General features: G+C 48.5%; 7 protein-coding genes across 7 annotated transcripts; 2 read left to right on the top strand and 5 right to left on the bottom strand.

Moving 5' to 3' along the window:
* Positions 1-598: 598 nt before the first annotated feature.
* On the bottom strand, positions 599-2,854 carry ATNIH1004_004476 (uncharacterized protein; the record flags this gene model as incomplete). The annotated part of the gene is made up of 1 exon (XM_033569146.1): positions 599-2,854. One exon carries the CDS (start codon positions 2,852-2,854, stop codon positions 599-601), a length of 2,256 nt encoding a protein of 751 aa, XP_033427952.1.
* A 2,664-nt stretch (positions 2,855-5,518) lies between these two features.
* Positions 5,519-6,076, bottom strand: ATNIH1004_004477 (carboxymuconolactone decarboxylase family protein; the record flags this gene model as incomplete). Its single annotated transcript, XM_033569147.1, has 1 exon — positions 5,519-6,076. The coding sequence occupies one exon, from the start codon at positions 6,074-6,076 to the stop codon at positions 5,519-5,521; it is 558 nt and encodes a 185-aa protein (XP_033427953.1).
* A 1,191-nt stretch (positions 6,077-7,267) lies between these two features.
* On the top strand, positions 7,268-8,837 carry ATNIH1004_004478 (DUF5427 domain-containing protein MTC1; the record flags this gene model as incomplete). Its single annotated transcript, XM_033569148.1, has 2 exons — positions 7,268-7,811; positions 7,867-8,837. 2 exons carry the CDS (start codon positions 7,268-7,270, stop codon positions 8,835-8,837), a joined length of 1,515 nt encoding a protein of 504 aa, XP_033427954.1.
* A 394-nt stretch (positions 8,838-9,231) lies between these two features.
* On the bottom strand, positions 9,232-10,392 carry ATNIH1004_004479 (5'/3'-nucleotidase SurE; the record flags this gene model as incomplete). The annotated part of the gene is made up of 3 exons (XM_033569149.1): positions 9,232-9,301; positions 9,365-10,239; positions 10,381-10,392. 3 exons carry the CDS (start codon positions 10,390-10,392, stop codon positions 9,232-9,234), a joined length of 957 nt encoding a protein of 318 aa, XP_033427955.1.
* A 1,913-nt stretch (positions 10,393-12,305) lies between these two features.
* On the top strand, positions 12,306-15,030 carry ATNIH1004_004480 (uncharacterized protein; the record flags this gene model as incomplete). Its single annotated transcript, XM_033569150.1, has 6 exons — positions 12,306-12,565; positions 12,665-12,720; positions 12,807-13,825; positions 13,891-13,999; positions 14,049-14,374; positions 14,434-15,030. 6 exons carry the CDS (start codon positions 12,306-12,308, stop codon positions 15,028-15,030), a joined length of 2,367 nt encoding a protein of 788 aa, XP_033427956.1.
* Positions 15,031-15,670: 640 nt separating this feature from the next.
* On the bottom strand, positions 15,671-16,218 carry ATNIH1004_004481 (DUF2462 domain-containing protein; the record flags this gene model as incomplete). Its single annotated transcript, XM_033569151.1, has 3 exons — positions 15,671-15,799; positions 15,915-15,999; positions 16,166-16,218. 3 exons carry the CDS (start codon positions 16,216-16,218, stop codon positions 15,671-15,673), a joined length of 267 nt encoding a protein of 88 aa, XP_033427957.1.
* A 1,004-nt stretch (positions 16,219-17,222) lies between these two features.
* ATNIH1004_004482 (GPI anchored serine-threonine rich protein) lies at positions 17,223-17,987 on the bottom strand (the record flags this gene model as incomplete). Its single annotated transcript, XM_033569152.1, has 1 exon — positions 17,223-17,987. One exon carries the CDS (start codon positions 17,985-17,987, stop codon positions 17,223-17,225), a length of 765 nt encoding a protein of 254 aa, XP_033427958.1.
* Positions 17,988-18,068: the final 81 nt, after the last annotated feature.

Here is an 18,068-nt window from a genome sequence, read left to right on the forward strand (position 1 = left end):
TTGTCACGTGATATAACCCACAACTCTACGATCTAAATGGTTCACAGTCATGATAGATTACGTGAATGTCTGGGCTAGAACAGAGTAGACCGGATGTTCTGTAACATTAAATTAATTGTTTAGGTAGAATACATACAGAATCAATGCAACTTCAAAAGCCAAGTGTAGAAAAAGCATCCTTGAATAAAGGAAGATTCAAAATCCTGCCAGAACGCAGAACAATCAATGCCAAATTTTGCCATCCATGTAACCCAAAGAGATACCACCATAAATGTACAAATACTGCATTTTCCAATGCTGGTCAGAAAAAGCCACAGTTCCCCCCAAATGTGCAAGAATCAATCCCAAAACTTGCGCCGATCGCTGGCCTACAACACGCTAATCGCAAGCAAAAAATCAATCAATAGATCCAGAAAGGCGGAAAAGAGGTCTCTTCAAGACGCAAAGACGCAAAGCTCGTGTCACAAGGGGAGAAATACATATGGACAGAAAAGTTGCCAACTATACATTGTTCATAACCCCTTTCGATATAAGAAGGGTACCAAGAAAGCGTATTTGAAGGGCAGCAAAAAAAAAAAAAAATTATTATCAAATAATATCATGCAGGTCGTGTACGGCCCGGGTGATGCATCCCAGTAGCCGCCGGGGCACCATATGACATATAGAAATCCGGATAAGGCGTATGATATGGCTGGGGAGGATGTTGTTGAAGAGGGCCTCGGGGTCCAGGAGGGAATGGGGCTACAGCCCGGGGGTCTATCGGTGCATACGGCGCCATTGACCGAGCTGCTGGCATAGGCGCCAGCTGAGGGTGCGTTCCAGGGTGTCCAGGAGCCAGCGAGCCCGGCACAGACATTGTTGGTGCTGGAGCAACACCCGGATCAGCAGTACCCGCAGAAATCCCAAAGACGGGACTGTTCACTCTTTTCTTCTTTCCTGCGGTCTTTGGGGGCTCGGTGGCCTTTCGTGCGGCCTCGGCCGCCCGATCTGCCTCTATTTGGGCTTTGGATCGTTTCGGGTTACGAGTCCGACCTTCCCGATTGAACCGGGCCCAGTGGTTGAGCATTGCTTCCGTGCGTTTTGGATTCTTGGAATTGGCTATCTTTTCGCGCCGGGCCTTCTCAGCCGGGTCCAGCGAGCCATCCAAGGCAGGGGCAGTGCCGACGGAGGATGCGCGCGCTGCACCTCCACTAGGTGCTGGTTCGAGTGGTGCCAGCTGAGTTGCTCCAGTACGTGCCTGTACCGATCCAGATGTTGGAGCTGCCCCCTCACGACCGTGGCCGCGGCCTGACGTGCGAGTTGGGGCCAGGAGAACTTCAGATTGAGGCATCTCAGAGGCCCCGCGAGAGCTCGCACGAGCTCCTCCCCGCCCACGGCCTCGCCCACGGCCACGAGCAGACAGTCGCGCAGAAGCCGGAGACCCACCAGGTTGTGTCTCAGCCTCAGCGGCCAACCGACGAGTGCGGGTGCGCCGCTTTCCTGCATAACCCACTTCAGGTTCTGCTAGCGTAGGAGATTCGAGAGGAGCATCGTCGGTCTCGTTAGATCTATTGGCTGCTTCCAACTCAGCAGCCTTGCGTTTGCGGGTAGCCTTCCCCACAAACTCCTCGCGTGGAGGGTTTTGGAACTTTGGCACGTGCTCCACGCCGAACCTGGAGATTATGGGCCAGCCATCAGGATTTGGATTGTTGAGGCCCGCTTTGGCGATCATTTTCCTCGTCTGAGCGGGCGTTGGCTTGAACCCGCCCTGCACGAACGGGCTCTGGTTGTTAACCTTGTCTTCTTTGGGGTCATGCCTGTACCCGTAAAGCATTGACTCCTTTTTATCTTCAAACATGTCCGGCCTTTCAAATTTTCGTGGCTCGCTAGTGGGCTTCGCATTGTGGCGGGTTGCGATCTTATGAAGCTTTTCAATGGCCAAGAACTCGTCCTGCCACACCCTCAGCGCATAGGAAACGTTCTCCGTGATAGCGTAGAGTTCATCTGAGGAGCGCATTTCTGGGTCACGAAGTTGGATCAGATAATCTTCGAGATTGGTGACTTCAAGAAACTCCCCCTTTCCAACCTTAGCCTTTTTGTATGGATCTGGCCGCACTAGAAAACCGGGTTCTTCACGTTTTTTGCCACGTTTAGCGTCATCAAACACTTTCGTCCAAGTATTGTCAAGGCCGGTAGTCATTTCATCATAATCTGCAGAGAAGTTACGAGCATCGTGGATATCCCAGAGGTTGTGGAGACGCTTCTCTAAGGAGATAGAATCTTGTTCTCGTGAAAACTCATGAAGCTGGTTAGAAAGCGCGAGATCAGACTCCGCTTCGAGGCCTTCGCCATCGCCTTCTTCGTCGTCGATGGCGTTTTGGTCATTTTCAATTTCGTAAATCTCGGTAGCTTCAACACCCTCAGTTACACCATTCTGAGAGGCTTCAATCATGCCATCGGCGTCGTCGTCTTCTGCTTCGCCAGTCAGAGCAGCTGCAGCAGCTTCCTCTTCTTGCTCTTCCTCTTCATCGGCGACGTCAGATTGTTCATGAGTGCCATTAGGCTGATAATTCTCAATTTCATCAGCAGCACTATCATGTGTCGACAATTTGGCAATGTGTGGATGTACGGAGGCTATGTGCTCTTTGAGAGCCTCGCTCTGAGACTGAGAACTGTCATTAGAGGACTCAAAGAATTCTCCACACCAGTCGCATTTAAATTTATGGGCCACAGGAGAAGGGGATTGTGAGGCCTGAGTAGATGCAGAATGGCCATGGAGTGGCTCGGAGAATTGTCGGCGCAGCGAGGAGTCCTGGCTGGCCCTGTCTGAAGTATGGCTGTCCATTTCGATATCGTCCTGGGCGACAGGGGCCATGACAAAGCACGCTTAATTAAAAAGCAAAGAAAGGACCAAAAAAAAAAAAAAAAAAAAAAAAAAAAATACTGGAAGACGAAAAGAGATATTCGCACGTTGGTGATGCGAGAATCTCTTACGGCACCCAAGAATGGGACCTAAACGTCTGTATACAGCGTTAGTCAAATAAACTTGGGTTGAAAAGTTCGCTTGCGGCGCCAAGACAGCAGTAGTAACTGCAGCGCAATCCTCAGCAGTAAATGCACCCTGTGCAAGGGCGGAAGGGAGAAAAAAAAAACAGGAGAGCACAAACGAGTAGGAAGGAGGGGAAGCAACATGAAAATATTGGGGTGGAAAATCTACTTGTTTTTGCAATGGGGAGGCAAAGGAAAAAGTTGGCAAAACGCAACAAAGTTCGAACAGGCACAATGAGTCCCTAGATGTAGTGCCACACACAATAGGTAACATACCTTGGGGGAAAGGATCAACAGAACCAGTCTGCTGAATAAGAATCCAAGACGAGAAAGAGAAAAAAGATAGTGTGGAGATTGCCGCCTCAAGAAGGTAGACGGGCTGGTGAGAAAAGTTCTTTTGTCTACACAGTAGTAGAGCGAGGTCGCGAACGGCTGCCAGGGAGGGATAGTAGTAGTAGTAAGTTAGAAGTAGTGTTCTCAAAAGGGAAAAGTAGAAAACCGAGCGGGTAAGCTCAGGACTGCGTAATGTATGTGTTCCACCACGACCTTGGCCAAGGGGAAAGAGGAGGGTGAAGCCAAGATGAGAAGACACAAGATGGGGTATGCACAATCTGAAGAATCGATGATGTTGTGCTTGGAGTGAATTCTTGCCCAGAAAAGTTTTTCCTGTAGAATGAGGTAGAAAAATCGAGGCGTAAGCAGGCAAGCTATACCACTGCAGAACTGAGAGGATAGAAAAGAAAGGAGGCGTGAGAGATGAGCAGGCACGGATCAGAGGAGAGAAATTGAAGTTGTTTAGAGGAGGAAAGAAAAGAAAAGGGAGCTGGTACTCCGTAGATAGGGAGGTTGTTGCAAGAGTGATTCGTGGATGTAGAAGTAAAAGATTGAGCGGGTAAGCAAAAAAAAAAGCTTCTACAGTATGCTTTCACACTCGCAACAAGATAGAGAAGTGATAAGAAGGGGATAGGCTCGAGATATTGAGAATCCTAGTCACGTACAGACAATTGAAAGAATTATCAAAGCCTATTAGGATGTTCTTGGGCAGAAGATCGTACAGGCAAAAGGCTCATGGGTAGGTAGTAGTGTTGGTAGTGTAGTAGAAGTATGAAGTTAGACAAAGCGTGGGAGGTGGAGAGAGGAAGGGGGAGGAGAATAGAAGGAACTGTAGGAACCTAGACCCGAGAAAACACAGAAGAAGTAGCGCTCTCAAAAGTAACTAAGAAAGAGGGCAACGAGGAGGGGAGGGAATGAATGGGATAATGTGCGAGTAGTGGATAGAATTGAATCGCAATGAATTAATTATCGCAAGGGAAAAACCGCCTGGCAGTTTGTACAAAACTTACTTGCTGTATGCATGTACCGTAATTACACCCGGTACAGGCCCCACAGCACGGACGAATCCATGGTGCGCAAATGCCCGGAAAAAGGTCATCTCCGGACACCCTATTGTCAGTCTAGCCAGATTTGGGGGTCTCAGGCCAATAACATGGTCTGCAGTGTCGCCCTGTCTATTACCTGACAAAACCTACCTGGTAGTATCATCTATTATCAGGAGACAAGTAATTAAGTACTTCTGAAAGAATAGGGGGTTTCAGATTTTATTCACCTCTTTGTTGAAAAGAAAGAAATAAAAATGGTTCTAGAATCGGCCTTTATTATTTCCAGGATACCTTATTTAACGCCGGGAGTTCGTTTTCCAAATATTTCTTTGTATTCCCAAGGAGGCTTTGAGTTACTACTCTGTACGGTATACCCGTGATCAATTCAGCAGACTGCTCCTCATCTTCTCGCGCTGTCATTGGAGTGAATATACAATTGGTAATATTATTCGGTATTGTAATCCAGAATGCTATATTTGATATTATAAATACCCAACTGCAATACAACTCAATCATTCACCATACAAAGTATCCAGTCGATACAACCAGGAAAATTTCCTCTGTGTTATCAAAAACGGTAACACTCGAGTCTGGCCTGTTTTGTTGTTGAACGTAGAATAACCCACATATCCCAATAAATGACTTCACCTGCCAGATGGCAAAAGTCCGGGTCCTTTTAGCAGCCTATCGGAGAAAGCAAGAAAGGGCAGAAATGAAAGTAGACATGGTAGAAAGTGAAAGAAGAATCTGTAAAGAATCAGAGGATAAGTTTTCATTAAACCTGACCATCATGATGTATCAGCTTCGTTCGCCAACCATGATGAAAGAAGTATATACATGTGCTGAAGGAGCATATAAGGTAGCATTCCATTATGGATGACCTCACTTATGAAGGCAAACCAGAAAACCCAAGTACCCATTCTGCGAAGTCTTGTGCTGTAAACGCCACCTAATTCAGTTGTTTGAAGTGCTACTACAAAGATGGTGGACTAACTATATGCCGCTATACATCATAAAGAGCCTTAACGGTTGACAGCCAAGTATGGGCTGAGTGATACCGAAATAGAAGTATTTATTTGCATAATACAAATCTATTTCCAGGCCAGCAGAGCTCACTGATTATTTTCTCCAACATCCAGGGCAACCAAGAACCGACTCACGCAGTTATAAGCCGCCACAGTTGCGGTGATTTCCACAACTTCTCGATCATTGAAAATCTCTTTAAGCCCTTGAAAAACCTCTTCAGGAACGGTCACCGTTTTGGTCATGGCATCTGTATACCTGATAACGGCGCATTCTACCTCGCTGATTAACCCCTCATGGACCTTCGCAGAAAGATCTATCTGAGCATCTCGAACAATAGCCATTGCCTCCTCCTTGAATCCACCTTCCTGCAGTAAAGGTGCGTGATGTTCCCATTCAAACCATGCCTCATTGAGGGCGGCCACGCGGCAGATGATTAACTCGCGAATAACTTGTGAGAGACTCGTCCGGGTTCGAATGGCCCCTATGAATGAGTTCCATCCATCCGTGACGGGAAAGGAGTGCAACAAAGCACGGTCAAGAGGAATGAGGCCGAGAGACCCACGTCGGGCTTGCACTCGAGCAAGGATATCTGCCTCTTCGGGAGTGCTGGTTGGTGGGGCATCGGGCACATATGGGAGACGCATGGTGAGATAGTCAATAACTGGAAGATGTAGGCCAAAGTAACAGAACTTCGTGTCTCGTCTGTGTGGATATCATTAATCAATGAGTCGTGAGTCATTGTGGAAAATGCGGCATACTGATCAATTGATAACCTCGATAAAGAAACCACCGTCGCCAAGAGTGATCCACAAAGGACGACTCCAGAATAGATATTTTCAGCTACGAAAGCAGATTCAGAGATAGAGCCGGCGTGGGGATTGCCACAATTTAAGCCAAATCATATCCAGCCATCTTTAGTTTTAATTTTAACCCCACGGACTGCGGAAGGGTCCGCTGCGGGCGAGCCGACCCCGCTTGATAGATATAGCCCATACAGAGTAATTTGTATACAAAACGGAAGCCAGCCGTGGTATAGATGGTTTGGACTTTATTGACATTAAGCAGTATCTGACAAGCTGTCGCTATTTACCTTCCCTTTCAAAAACATGGATTTTCCAAAGGGGGTTTAGGATTCAACCCAAATAGTCAGGATTCAATACCACTAATTACTGAGTATATTATCCTCATACATCCTTCGAAATCCCGCCGATCCACTGGTCCGATTCCATTCTCTTAATACCCGACTTATTTGGACAAGATACTAGACAAAATTCAGCTTCAGGTGCCCAGCACCTAATTGTTTGCTGATCACTATAGAATTTTAGGCATTGTTTACTCTTTTTTCCAAGTCAGGCTGATAAATTCCACCTACCATCAATCAAATTGCAGGAAATTTTGCCACTGTAATGTAATGTCAAGACTCTTCTTTTCTCTTTCTTTTTCTCTTTCTTTTTCTCTTTCTTTTTTTAACAGGTATAGTGAAATAATAGGTAGCACTAACTAGTACATCTTGAAGTATTAATGTGTGTTGTCCAATATGTCCTTTAACCCTCACTCCAGAACAAAGGGGGGAACAAATCAGACAAAACCAAGGATTATTCACAGGTTTATTATTGTTATACAAGTATAGTACTTCAAGCATGCAGCACACTTCGACACAGAGAATAGAAGAGATCGAAGAGCTGCACACTAATCCCTCTTGGCACAGGTCATCATCAGTTCACCGCCCAAAAACATCCTCCCGAACCTGATTCGGCCAACTCTCCCCGTCTCTGTCTATCGGCAGACAATACAACAGTCTCCTCCCACGTCGGACTATAGTATACTCGATGACAATGCGCCCTAAAAACACTAAACCAACCAGTGATGAGCTTCTCGCTCAATTTGACAATCTTGGGGTTGAGGACTCTAGCCCCGACCCAAAACCATCGCAGCCAGCGACTGCAACGACTGGCCCGCAGTCCGAACAGGACATCTTAGCTGAGCTGGATAATCTAGCTTCGCAGCGCCCAGGAAGTGGTCCTGGAACCCCTCGCCCATCCACTACTGAGTCTAGGCCCAAAGCAGCTGCAGCGTCAACCACTCCCTCGACCGGTCGGTCTAGCGAAGAGAAACCTACCCCCCGCAAGTCGGGAGAGAGCGTCCGTTCTTCTCGTGTGACTACTCAGCCCGATAATGTGCAAAAGTCTGATGTTGAAAAAGCAGCGACCCAGGAGACCCCTGCTTCTGGTGGAGGTGGATGGTGGGGAGGTATTTTTGCCACGGCTAGTGCTGCCATGAAGCAGGCTGAAGCAGCCGTGAAGGAGATACAGCAGAATGAAGAAGCCCAGAAGTGGGCACAACAGGTGAAAGGCAATGTTGGTGCTCTGAGAGACTTTGGTATTTCCAGCAATTCTCATTTGACATGCACATACACTGACGATTGTTTCTCCAGGTGGTGAGCTTCGCAACATAGCGATCCCTACGTTTACCTCCCTCATCCATACCCTTGCGCCCCCAATCTCGTCCCACGAACGCCTCCAGATCCATGTGACCCACGACTTTTCGGGGTACCCCAGTCTTGATCCTCTGGTTTATGCCGTCTTCTCCCGTGTGATGGCCCAAGTAGAAGGTGGAGACCTTCTGGTGATCCAGCGAGGCCAAGAATCAGCCCGAAGACGCGGAATTGACATTACTGGGGCTACAGCGGGCTGGCGCGATGGCCCATGGTGGCGCACGGTTACTTCCGGGAACCCTCGTACCCTCTCAGCTGTTCGTGGCTCCGTGGAAGCTACCAAGCTCGCCAGGGCAAGCGCCGAATCGTATGCCACTGAATACTTCCATCCTAGGGGAGGGGTTGAAGAGGCCGCAAAACAAGCAAGCGAGATCTTGAGCGAGTCGAACCCGGTCCGAAACAGCGATATTTTCCTCGCCGTCCAGGCAATCAGCCAAACTGCGCCAACTGAACTTTTCCAGGCGGGCCCAACCACGGATAAAGCCACTCCACCCGGCGTGGTTGATGTTCCCGATGCTACGGAAGAGGAGATCATCTTCGCTCTTTACCTGCACGACCCTATCCACGGCATTGCCTTCCATACGGTCTCCCAGGCCGTCCCGCAAAAATGGGTAGAGTGGCTCGATTCCTCTGCTCCGGCGGGAGACTCCCATACCGAAGGAGATAATGTGCTCCATGCAGTCACTCCCGACGAAATTGCCGAGATCGTCGAAGGTGGCGGCGTTGATCCCCGCGAATGGGCGGCTGAATGGATCGAGGAAGCCCTCTCCTTGGCCACTGGGGTCGTCGCGCAGCGTTATGTTGCCCGCAGAATGGGTGTCGGAGAGGGCGGAATCGCAAAGGGGAAGATGCGCGCTGAGCAGGCGTCGGTTGTAGAGAGTGGAGCGGGAGAAGTTGCGCGGGCGCTTTAGAAAAGCTTCATTCCGTTTTCTTTTGTTCCTCTTAAGCTTGTTCTACTTGCCGTATTGATATGTAAATCCCCATGATTAGATGATACTCCAATTGCTTTTATTCACTTTCTCTGCTATTTCTTATATTGCGTTTGTGATTGTTGGGATACGGGGATGGTACTTTCGAACATTACCGTCGGATGATAGTATGCATGATCAGATCCCTTGTATATATAGAGTGAGAATACCTCATCCGAAATATGCCATTACTCCGACAATGCTTTTTGCCCGTGCAATATGCAATGTGGAAATAAAAAAAAACAAAACCAAACTCCAGTCGTAGAATCAAACCGAGAACGATAGCGGGTATCTATCATATTATCTGCTTCATTCTCGTTATTCCCTACCTTGGACATCAATTATCCAGCTCCAGCGGCCCATCCAAACCGGGCACATGCCAGAAATTCGCACAGAGGGCCGTAACACTAATTGGACACAGTGCTTTGTTAGCCTTCGGACAACAATGCTCATTCAAACTGAGCCCTTACCTAGTACTCCCATTCAGCACCGTATGCGCATCCGTTCCCTCCTCACTCGCCTGCAGCGCCTTCTTCATATCGGACAATTTCGCTGCCCAGGTGAAATTACGCTCCTTCAAACGCGAGCCTCCCGCTACATTGGCCGGCTTAGTGCCAGTGATAAGGCAGCTGTCCGCCTGACTCGTCTGGATATCACCGTTTGCCTTATCAACCGTCTCTTCGGCGTACAGATACCCTCGAGCCCAGTAGTATGGCAGCGCACGAGTATATCGGATAGGTCTAGTTTCGACGTCGGCGCGCATAGGGATGTTCAGATTGTACAGCTCGACGCGCTCGTCCCAATTCCGGTATAAGTGATTGACGAGTTTCACGGCTAGTCTGGACGCAGCGTGGATGGTGTCAATGTGCTGTGGATCTTTGCTTCCGAATGAAATGGCTATGCCACGTTTGCCGCACGTGGCAGCCTCCAAAGCACCGCCGACCGTTCCTGAGGACAAATTGTAAATGGTTGAGGCGTTACGGCCATGGTTGGGACCCGAAATCACCAGATCGATGGGTTCGCGGTCCGCGAATAGATTGTATAATCCCAGCTGGACGCAGCTGGCTGGAGTGCCATTGTGGATTACCACCCACTCGGGCTTGGGAGTGTTTCGATCTTGATTGGTTGTGGTGGACTCGTCCCAGGTTGCGTCATCATGGAAGGCATCTGGCGGAACGTAGGTGGCTTTGAGAGAAGCTTCGATCAGATGTGCTTTGCCAATCCAGGATCGGGATGCGGCGGGAATGGCCACGGATACGAGGTGGCCCGCATTTTGGAGGGCATTGACGAATGGTCGAATGTAAGGGGAGAGTCGACTCGATGGCGGACCGTCATCATTGACGACCTATCGAACCCCATTTTGTTAGTCTGTCTCGGGCGTGTTGGGAATGCGTGGGTTAGACAGCTGTTGAAGGTCGGGTCGGCTGACTTGAAAAGCAAGGGCAGCCAAGCGAATAGCTCACGGATTGGGAAAAAGAAAACATACCAGTATATGCATGTTGAAGCGAAACCACTTCGTTCTCGGTAAACGGAGATGTTGGAAGGACCGAGTCTAGACCACGACGGAACAGAACTGGATGCAACTCAATTTCACAGCTTCTTTCCACTGCACCTAGAACCCATAGAATGTCCACTACTTATAGAGCAGACGTACTGGGTACATGTTGGACCTGCAGATATTTTCTTCCTACTTACCCCGACTACCGAATACATACCGGGCAAGAATCTCCAATTCGGTCGCGGTGAAGATGCTGAAGCTGCGGGGGGAAGGCCCTGTACCAGACGTATGTGGTCATGACTAATACCATACGCGAAATATAATGCGAAGAAGGGTGAAAATACCGTATCTGACCTGTATGGCATCGAACATGACCAGACCAAGAGGGCTCCCAAAAGAGACTGCGGTGAGGGCATCGTGGGGATGGCATTCGGACCTCAGCAAATAATACGAGAATCAGATCGTTAGAGACTGCAAAACTCATCACAGCCGCGGCATTGAAGGTCAGCTGGCCAGCATCGGATCCATAGACCTCGTAATTAGTTATCGTTCTGATCCCTTGATCCTGGAGTCTCATAACCAGGGTGTTGGATGCCAGAATCATACTGGAATATATGAAATATAGGCATCGAGGGTATAGAGGCAATAAACTTTTCAAATGGGTAATGGTCGAGTACTACTTTAGTACTAATACTCCGTAGTAAAGTGATGATAGCTTCGTATGGACTGTGCAAGTGGTAAATTGGCTCCAGATATATAATCTAAGACTAAGTATACATCCTTCCTTAGCGGCGAAACCAGTTTTATATAGGGAAACAGTACGAATAAATATTCTTACTACAACCATGACTACAGGTCATGCATATCATTTACAACAATAATAAAACAACATCCACTGCGACTTCGGACCTTAGAGAACTGAATAGACTAATCGAGTGGACTCGCAGCAAAACTTTTGACGATGAAACCCCACTAGTGCATCATACCAATGGAACCAACCTCGTTGAGCCAATCAATCCGCCTTCTAGAAACGCACGATGATGATTACCTATACTTAGAAGATCCCCTCTCCTCCCAGTCATGCCATCTGACTGGTGCCAGCCGTTTTAGTAGCGGGTCCTCATCTTCCATTCAGACGTTGGGAGCTGCACAAGGATCTCTGCGGCACGGAAGACCCATCGCTGTTGCAGGTTTGGATGAGTGATTGCGTTGCGTAATATGACTGGTGTATCAGTGAAGCCTCAGTTGTAGCACAGTGAGTTTGAGTATTGATTCGGGATCTGAAAAGCATCTCTCCCTCCCCCCGTGTCTCGTCCTGACCTCCATTGCGTCGTGACAATTATTTTCTTTTCTTCTTAACACGTTGACTTTCTTTGTCCGAGATAGCTTGACAAAAGGGGATCAAGGACCGGGGTGGTAGTGCACCATCAGATCTGCAGAAAACTTCGAGTTTCCTCCACATCGTCCTTTCCCAGTCGCAAGTAGAATAAAACTCAATCAAGACAAAACGACTTGGGCAGTGCAGGCCTTTTGTATTAACCGACATAGTACCACTGTTCAGGAACTAAAAGGTTGGACTTCTCAGTTCCGTTTGCCAATAAGACTAGTTCGTTAGCACCGGAAGGCCGGCCGCCGCAAAGTCTTTGGTGGGGAACACATCAGCCGGATGAATTTCTGCTCTCACCATCAGTCCATCATTGTCATCGTCAATCGGCTCTCCTCCATCCCTCCTGCGATCGCGTTTCCATTTCCGTTGTCACCTTCTTCGATCTCTTATCGGTGCGAGGGTTCAGTGCCACCCTCTCGCGCCGTCTGTAGCAGATAGTTAGTGGCCCTATCGAAGCCAACGACGCTCGTTTAGACCTGGTTCGCTCCTCGAGGCCGTTCACGCTCCCCTTCCCTCGATCCCCTGGATGGACTGCGGGAGTGCTGGTACGGCTGTGGGCATCGACCCAAAAATCCTCGACAATTGGCAAACGGAGTCTGCTTTCTCCATTCCTTCCTGGGAACAACCGGGTTGTGAGCATCCGCTAGATTGGGACGCCAGCCCGGATTCAAGTCAGGGCGATGGGGAGATTGTCGATTTAAATGCCCTTAATGGACCCTTGTCAAATGAGCATCCCAATGTCTCGTTTATGGGACCATCAAACAACTATCAGAGAGGCGACAACAGGTGCGGCACCCTTTGACCCTTTTCCCCTTCCCCCTCCCCCTCCTTGATCTACATAAGCACGTGGCAGCCGGTGGGAACTGACAGCGTTTCTCCTAATAGTAATCAGTCAACTACGCCTCCCGAGAAGTTCAGCACTGCCGATGCCACGTTCGAAGGTACCATTAGTAGCACGGTCAGCCCGAGAACCCTACCTTCTGCCGACGACAATTTCCACTTGGATGAATCATGGCCCCATTACCAGCTGTTCAATACCATGACCGCTGGAGCCTCCCCTTGGAAACTCCTCTCCTCTACCCTTACACGAAAGAGCCCGCTACTTCCGGCAATACCGTGATTGTTGAGGATGTCGGGGAGTTACCACAGGATCCTGGATTCCCGGACGTTCCGCCCGGCCAGTTTTTGTCGTTCCAGAATATGACCCAAGCGTTTCAATTTCCGACGACGGAGACCTGGGCCGAGTCCTCCACGAGCCCATCTGCCGACCAGGTGGCTAATCAGATACCAGTTGCGGCATCGATGGCGTCTCAGCTCCCAAATAAGGGGCTGAACGCTTTGCGCGGCTTTGATGGGCCGATGCGCTCACTTGAATCGCGCTGGCTGCAGAGCCTCGAGTCCCAGTTGCCTACAAACATGCCTCCTGCATCGTTGTCGACAACCTCCCTTCAACCCAACTTTTACAGAGAAACCAACAGGAAGCAGGATGGATTTCAGTACAAATCGGAAAGCTCGTCCGTGTCGGGTGATTTATCTGGCATTTACGAATGCTCTTACTCCGCCACCAGCGATGAGATCCCTGCGTTTCCCGAGCGAAAATTGGAAGAAGACGGCACTTGGCATGTCTCACCAAAGGGGGATGTGGCTCCACCGGAAACGACCCAGTCACTACAGAGTGCAGCTGCGTTTATGGTCAGCGAGACTCCATCAGAGCAGTTACTTGCTTCCGCTCCCTCGAGGTCTAGAACTTCGTCAAATGCGCCACAGCAAGCGACCCCTCGGCCACAGTCCCTCGGAGTTCAGTCTGTTGCGACGGTCAGGAAGCGTAAACAACGTGGCTCAAATCTGTCGTTAGACAGCAAGCCAAAGCCGCTTCAGATTGTGCAAGAGGATGGCCAGGGTGGATCGATCGCGTCCGCTGATTTCGTATCTCCGCCACGCGGTGCGCGTCGTAAGGGTCCCTTGAGTATGGTAGGCCGCGCGAATGCAGGTTTGCGGAGAAAGAACAAGGACACTTGTGTCCAATGTCGATTAAACAAACGAAAGGTTTGGGATGTCCCTCGATCGACAATTCCTGATTCGGATTGGAGCTGATTTATGTGGCAAACCAGTGTGATGGCAATGCTCCATGTGATGCTTGTCGTCCGACGCTCCACGAACAACCATGTGCACGAGCGTGCTTTGCCAACATTGTCGAATATGGGACATGCAATTACATATGTAAGAACTAGCTCTCTCAGTTTTCCTTCGTGTTGCTGATGGGATCCAGCTCAACGAGCCATCAACCATCCTACTTTGGATAGGTCTGGCCGCGTGCGGATGGAAATTCCATTTGAGTTCGACCTGAGTAATCTTCTTTCATTCCTTGGTGAGCGGCAAGGACGATTCAACATTCGCGCCAGCCAAGCTTGGGGATCACTTTACGTCCTGGACCTGAGCGAAACTTTTAAATTCCTCCGAAGTTTGAGTGATTACAACGGCAACTCCCGATCCAACTTTCTGGAATTCATTGATCGGCGGATTGTGGAGTCGAAGGATAAGTCAAAGAACTGGCTAACATGTGTGAAGGACTGTGACCCAATGAGCAATATCTACGTGAGTCCAACCTGCAGTTTGTCTCAGATGAACCGGATCGCTAACACCTTGAACTGTAGTCTCTCCTCTCTCAGTGGAACAATATGCCCAGCCGTGCGAGCTACAGCTTTGTTCCTGTTCAAGAAGGGGACCAAGAAAGACCCATGGACATTCGTAACCCGGATGATCAGCGAGAGATCCTTCTCGCGGCGCAACTGTCCCGAATTGTCTGCCGGATGCTGGAAGTGGAAGGATTCCGCAAGCTTGAGCGAGACTTTTACAACATCAAATGGAAGCAGATCTCTCAGGAAACGCACCTTCGATTCCTGAGCGAGCTGGGCCATATCCTTCTTACTCTTCGCTGGCGAGTTTCCTGGTGGAAACGCCTCGGCGACGGCGGCCGGGAACCGGATCCGACCAAGCAACATTACGTTGATCGCGTTGATCTGCTGTGCAGGATTCTTTACGTTTACTATACCTGCGTGCTTGCGAAGCTTCCTTCATGGTCAGCCTCAGAAGCTCCCAAGGGGGTGTGGTCCACCTACCCGGACTCCAAAAATGCCATTTGGGACGACTTCCCGGTGGATTCCAGTGATGAAGGGTTCCAAAAATGGATGGAGAGGGGACAGGAACTGATCGAACAAGCTGTTGACCCAAGCCGCGTGTCTAAAGCCTAAGTGTGGCCTTTTTTTTATTTTTTTTATTTTTTTTTTTTATTTTTACAAAAAAAAAAAAAAAAAAAAAAAAAGAAAGAAAAGAAAAGAAAGAAAAGAAAGAAAAGAAAGAAAAGAAAGAAAAGAAAGAAAAGAAAGAAAAGAAAGAAAAGAAAGAAAAGAAAGAAAAGAAGGGAAAGAAAGGAAAGAAAAGAATAAGAAAAAGAAAAAAAGATAACTACAGTGGATTGATTGATTGACTGGATCGAAGATTTAAGATACCCTTTTTCAGCGTTCTTGCGTTTCTCGCTTCTGCTGGTATGATTGATGATTTTGTGCCTGGGCTTGCATATTTGGGTTATTGATTGGAGTTACATATGCAGGGCTGCGGCAGGATCCTTGTGAAGATTTTAGATGATGTCTGTATCTACATGCCATTTTTCATATACCTAGATTCTGATTACTTGTGCTCAGTGTTTGTATACCAATCAGCAACAATAGTATACAGGGGTATCATATAATTCATTAATCATCTCACTGCCTTCTATATGCCATGTATGCTGCTGGCAAACAAATCGCCAGCAACTATCCATACAACTCCATGGGTACAAACAACCAGTCCACGCATCCTAAGTAGAAGTGCAGAACAAACCTCCAATCTGGATTATTTCTTGAGCTTATTCCCTTTATCCACCTTCTTCTTATCCTTCTTCCCACCAGCAAGCAATTCCAAATGTCCCGCCTTCTCTGCCAAATTCTTCTCCGTCTTTGCCGTCAAGCCAGCCGAAAGTTTCTACACCAATCCATAGGTTAGCTAGCTGCTAAGATACAGTCGATAGAATTACCAATATATGTAGGTAATAACCAAGCTAGCCCCTTTACCTCCAAGAAAAGAAAAAAGTATGTACCTTGGTGATTTTTTGCTGCTTAATTAATGATGCCTTTTTGGGCGCGATCGCCCTGGGTCCTCGCTTTGGTCCGAGTGCGGAGGGCCTAGATCATGAGGAGTAAAAGTTTCTGTTAGTTTGTGGTTCTTCCTATTGATTGATTTTGGTTTTGGTTTTGAAATGATGCCATGCATGTCATTCATTTCATGTCATCGACGATAGATGATAAGATGAACTACATCTGAATTCAGGAGATAGGTAGCGTAGCGTACCGTTTCGTAGAGGCTGTGTTCGCCTTGGCCTTTTTCAGACTTCCTTGGACCATGGTTACAGACGAGACCAGACAAGATAGGATAGAATGGGACTGAGGCACTTCCAGCAGCACAGTACGAGGAAAATAAGCTTGATGGGTGGATAGATTTGTAGGCAATGGTTAAACCGTTAAATCGGAGGCTTTAAAAAGTACGGAAATTATTTTCTTATCTGCGCTGGGCTGGCGTTCTGGCTGTTTTAACCGCCTGCTGGATGGGGTTAGTATTGCCTCATATAAGTCGCAGCTGTAGCTTAGTGTCTGATTGGGTTGGCGTTTGCGCTATACTTGATTGGGACTTGCTGTCTCTCTCTATGAAGTTGAACCGCGAGAAAGTCGCTCTAGATTGTAAGGACAAGATGGTTTTATTGGCATTATCTGTACTCAGTACTCCGTAGACGATGTCTGTAGTGGCTAGATTTTGTACCGGATCGATCCGTGATAGCCCTGTCGTAGATTTTGTGTTATACTAGATATATGGTATGTACGGAGTACTGACTTGGAAACCTCGTCTACATAGCCAGTTTGTGTCTAGTAAAGCCTCTTCATATGACCTCAAATATGCAGCTAAATGAAGCTCTTGCGAACGGACAGTGGATCATAAACTCAAATTGCGACAACGCGGTAGCCAAGCTGCCAGCTGGATGAAGGTGCGTTCGGACTCGGAGTGGGGTGAATGCTTGGAAACAGAAAAAACTTCCAGGTTCGTAGGTTGCCTAGCATGGCAGCTATTGGTTGGCTTACGTATCATAGGCCGTAGGATTTGATTCTAGATGGCACTATTAGGACCAGGGATGGTTTTGATGTGTCAATGGAATTGGTTCGGCACTACTCCGCAGCTCTTAAATACATTGGACATATGGAGTACGTAAGGTTCTAGAATTCTAGGAGCTAAAGCTTTGTATTCTGAGCATATGCTATCATATTATTGATATCAGATACATGCTATGAAAGAAACATCACGTTTCACATTTATCATGTAAAACGGTCAAAGTGAGTGCAGCGTCTTTTCAACCCATTTAGAAAGCAAGCATGGCAAGCATACCGGCGGCGACAGCGCCGAAACTGATCATGTTGCGGCCAGCAGCACCGGTATGCAAAGGCGTAGCGGGGCCGGTCGTGGAGGGGTTACCGGAGGGACCGGATGGCTGGGGCTGGAGAGTGGGCTGAAGAGTGGGCTGAACAGCGGTCTTGCTAGGAGACACAACAGGAGTCGAGGCGTGGCGGCTAGAACCAATAAGAGGGGTGCTGGAGGACTTGGCGGTTCCCTTAGGGCAGATGGTCGTGGTAACGCTCACATAACGGGTAGAAGTTGCGTCGTCAGTCGTAGCAGAAGCGGCAGAGGCATCAGTAGGAACCAAGGTGGGGGCAGCCTTTGTGGTGGAAGAAGAAGAGGAGCCGTAGTGAGGGTTCGAGACACCGAACTGAGTAGAGTACTGGTACTGGCCGGTACCCTCCACAATGAGCAGAAGACCGTAGTGGGTGACATCAGGCTCGAGGCTGGTGCTGGGAACCCAGTCAAAGCGGCCCGTGTTAGGGACCTGCTCAGCAATGGTGCCGATAGGAACGACGTTGGTGCTGGGACCACGCATGAGGACCAGAGAAACAGGTCCGGTGGTGGTAGGATCCCAGGTAATGGTGAAGGTCTGTCCGGCCTCAACCACTTGATTCAAACCAGGTGTATAGATGGGGTTGCCAGTGGGGGCCTGGTTGTAGTCGGGCTGAGAGTGAGCAGAAACAAGAGCCGCAAGGGCGGAGAAGATAGCAGCAGTGGAGAAACGCATGGTGTATGATTATGTTTCTTTTTTTTCAAATTATATCCCTTCCGAAATGTCGAGATGAAGATTAATGTGAGAAGAGGTGGA

Source organism: Aspergillus tanneri (genome assembly GCF_003426965.1).
Source record: "Aspergillus tanneri strain NIH1004 chromosome Unknown AapTan_3_pilon_pilon_pilon, whole genome shotgun sequence".
Taxonomy (NCBI): domain Eukaryota; kingdom Fungi; phylum Ascomycota; class Eurotiomycetes; order Eurotiales; family Aspergillaceae; genus Aspergillus; species Aspergillus tanneri.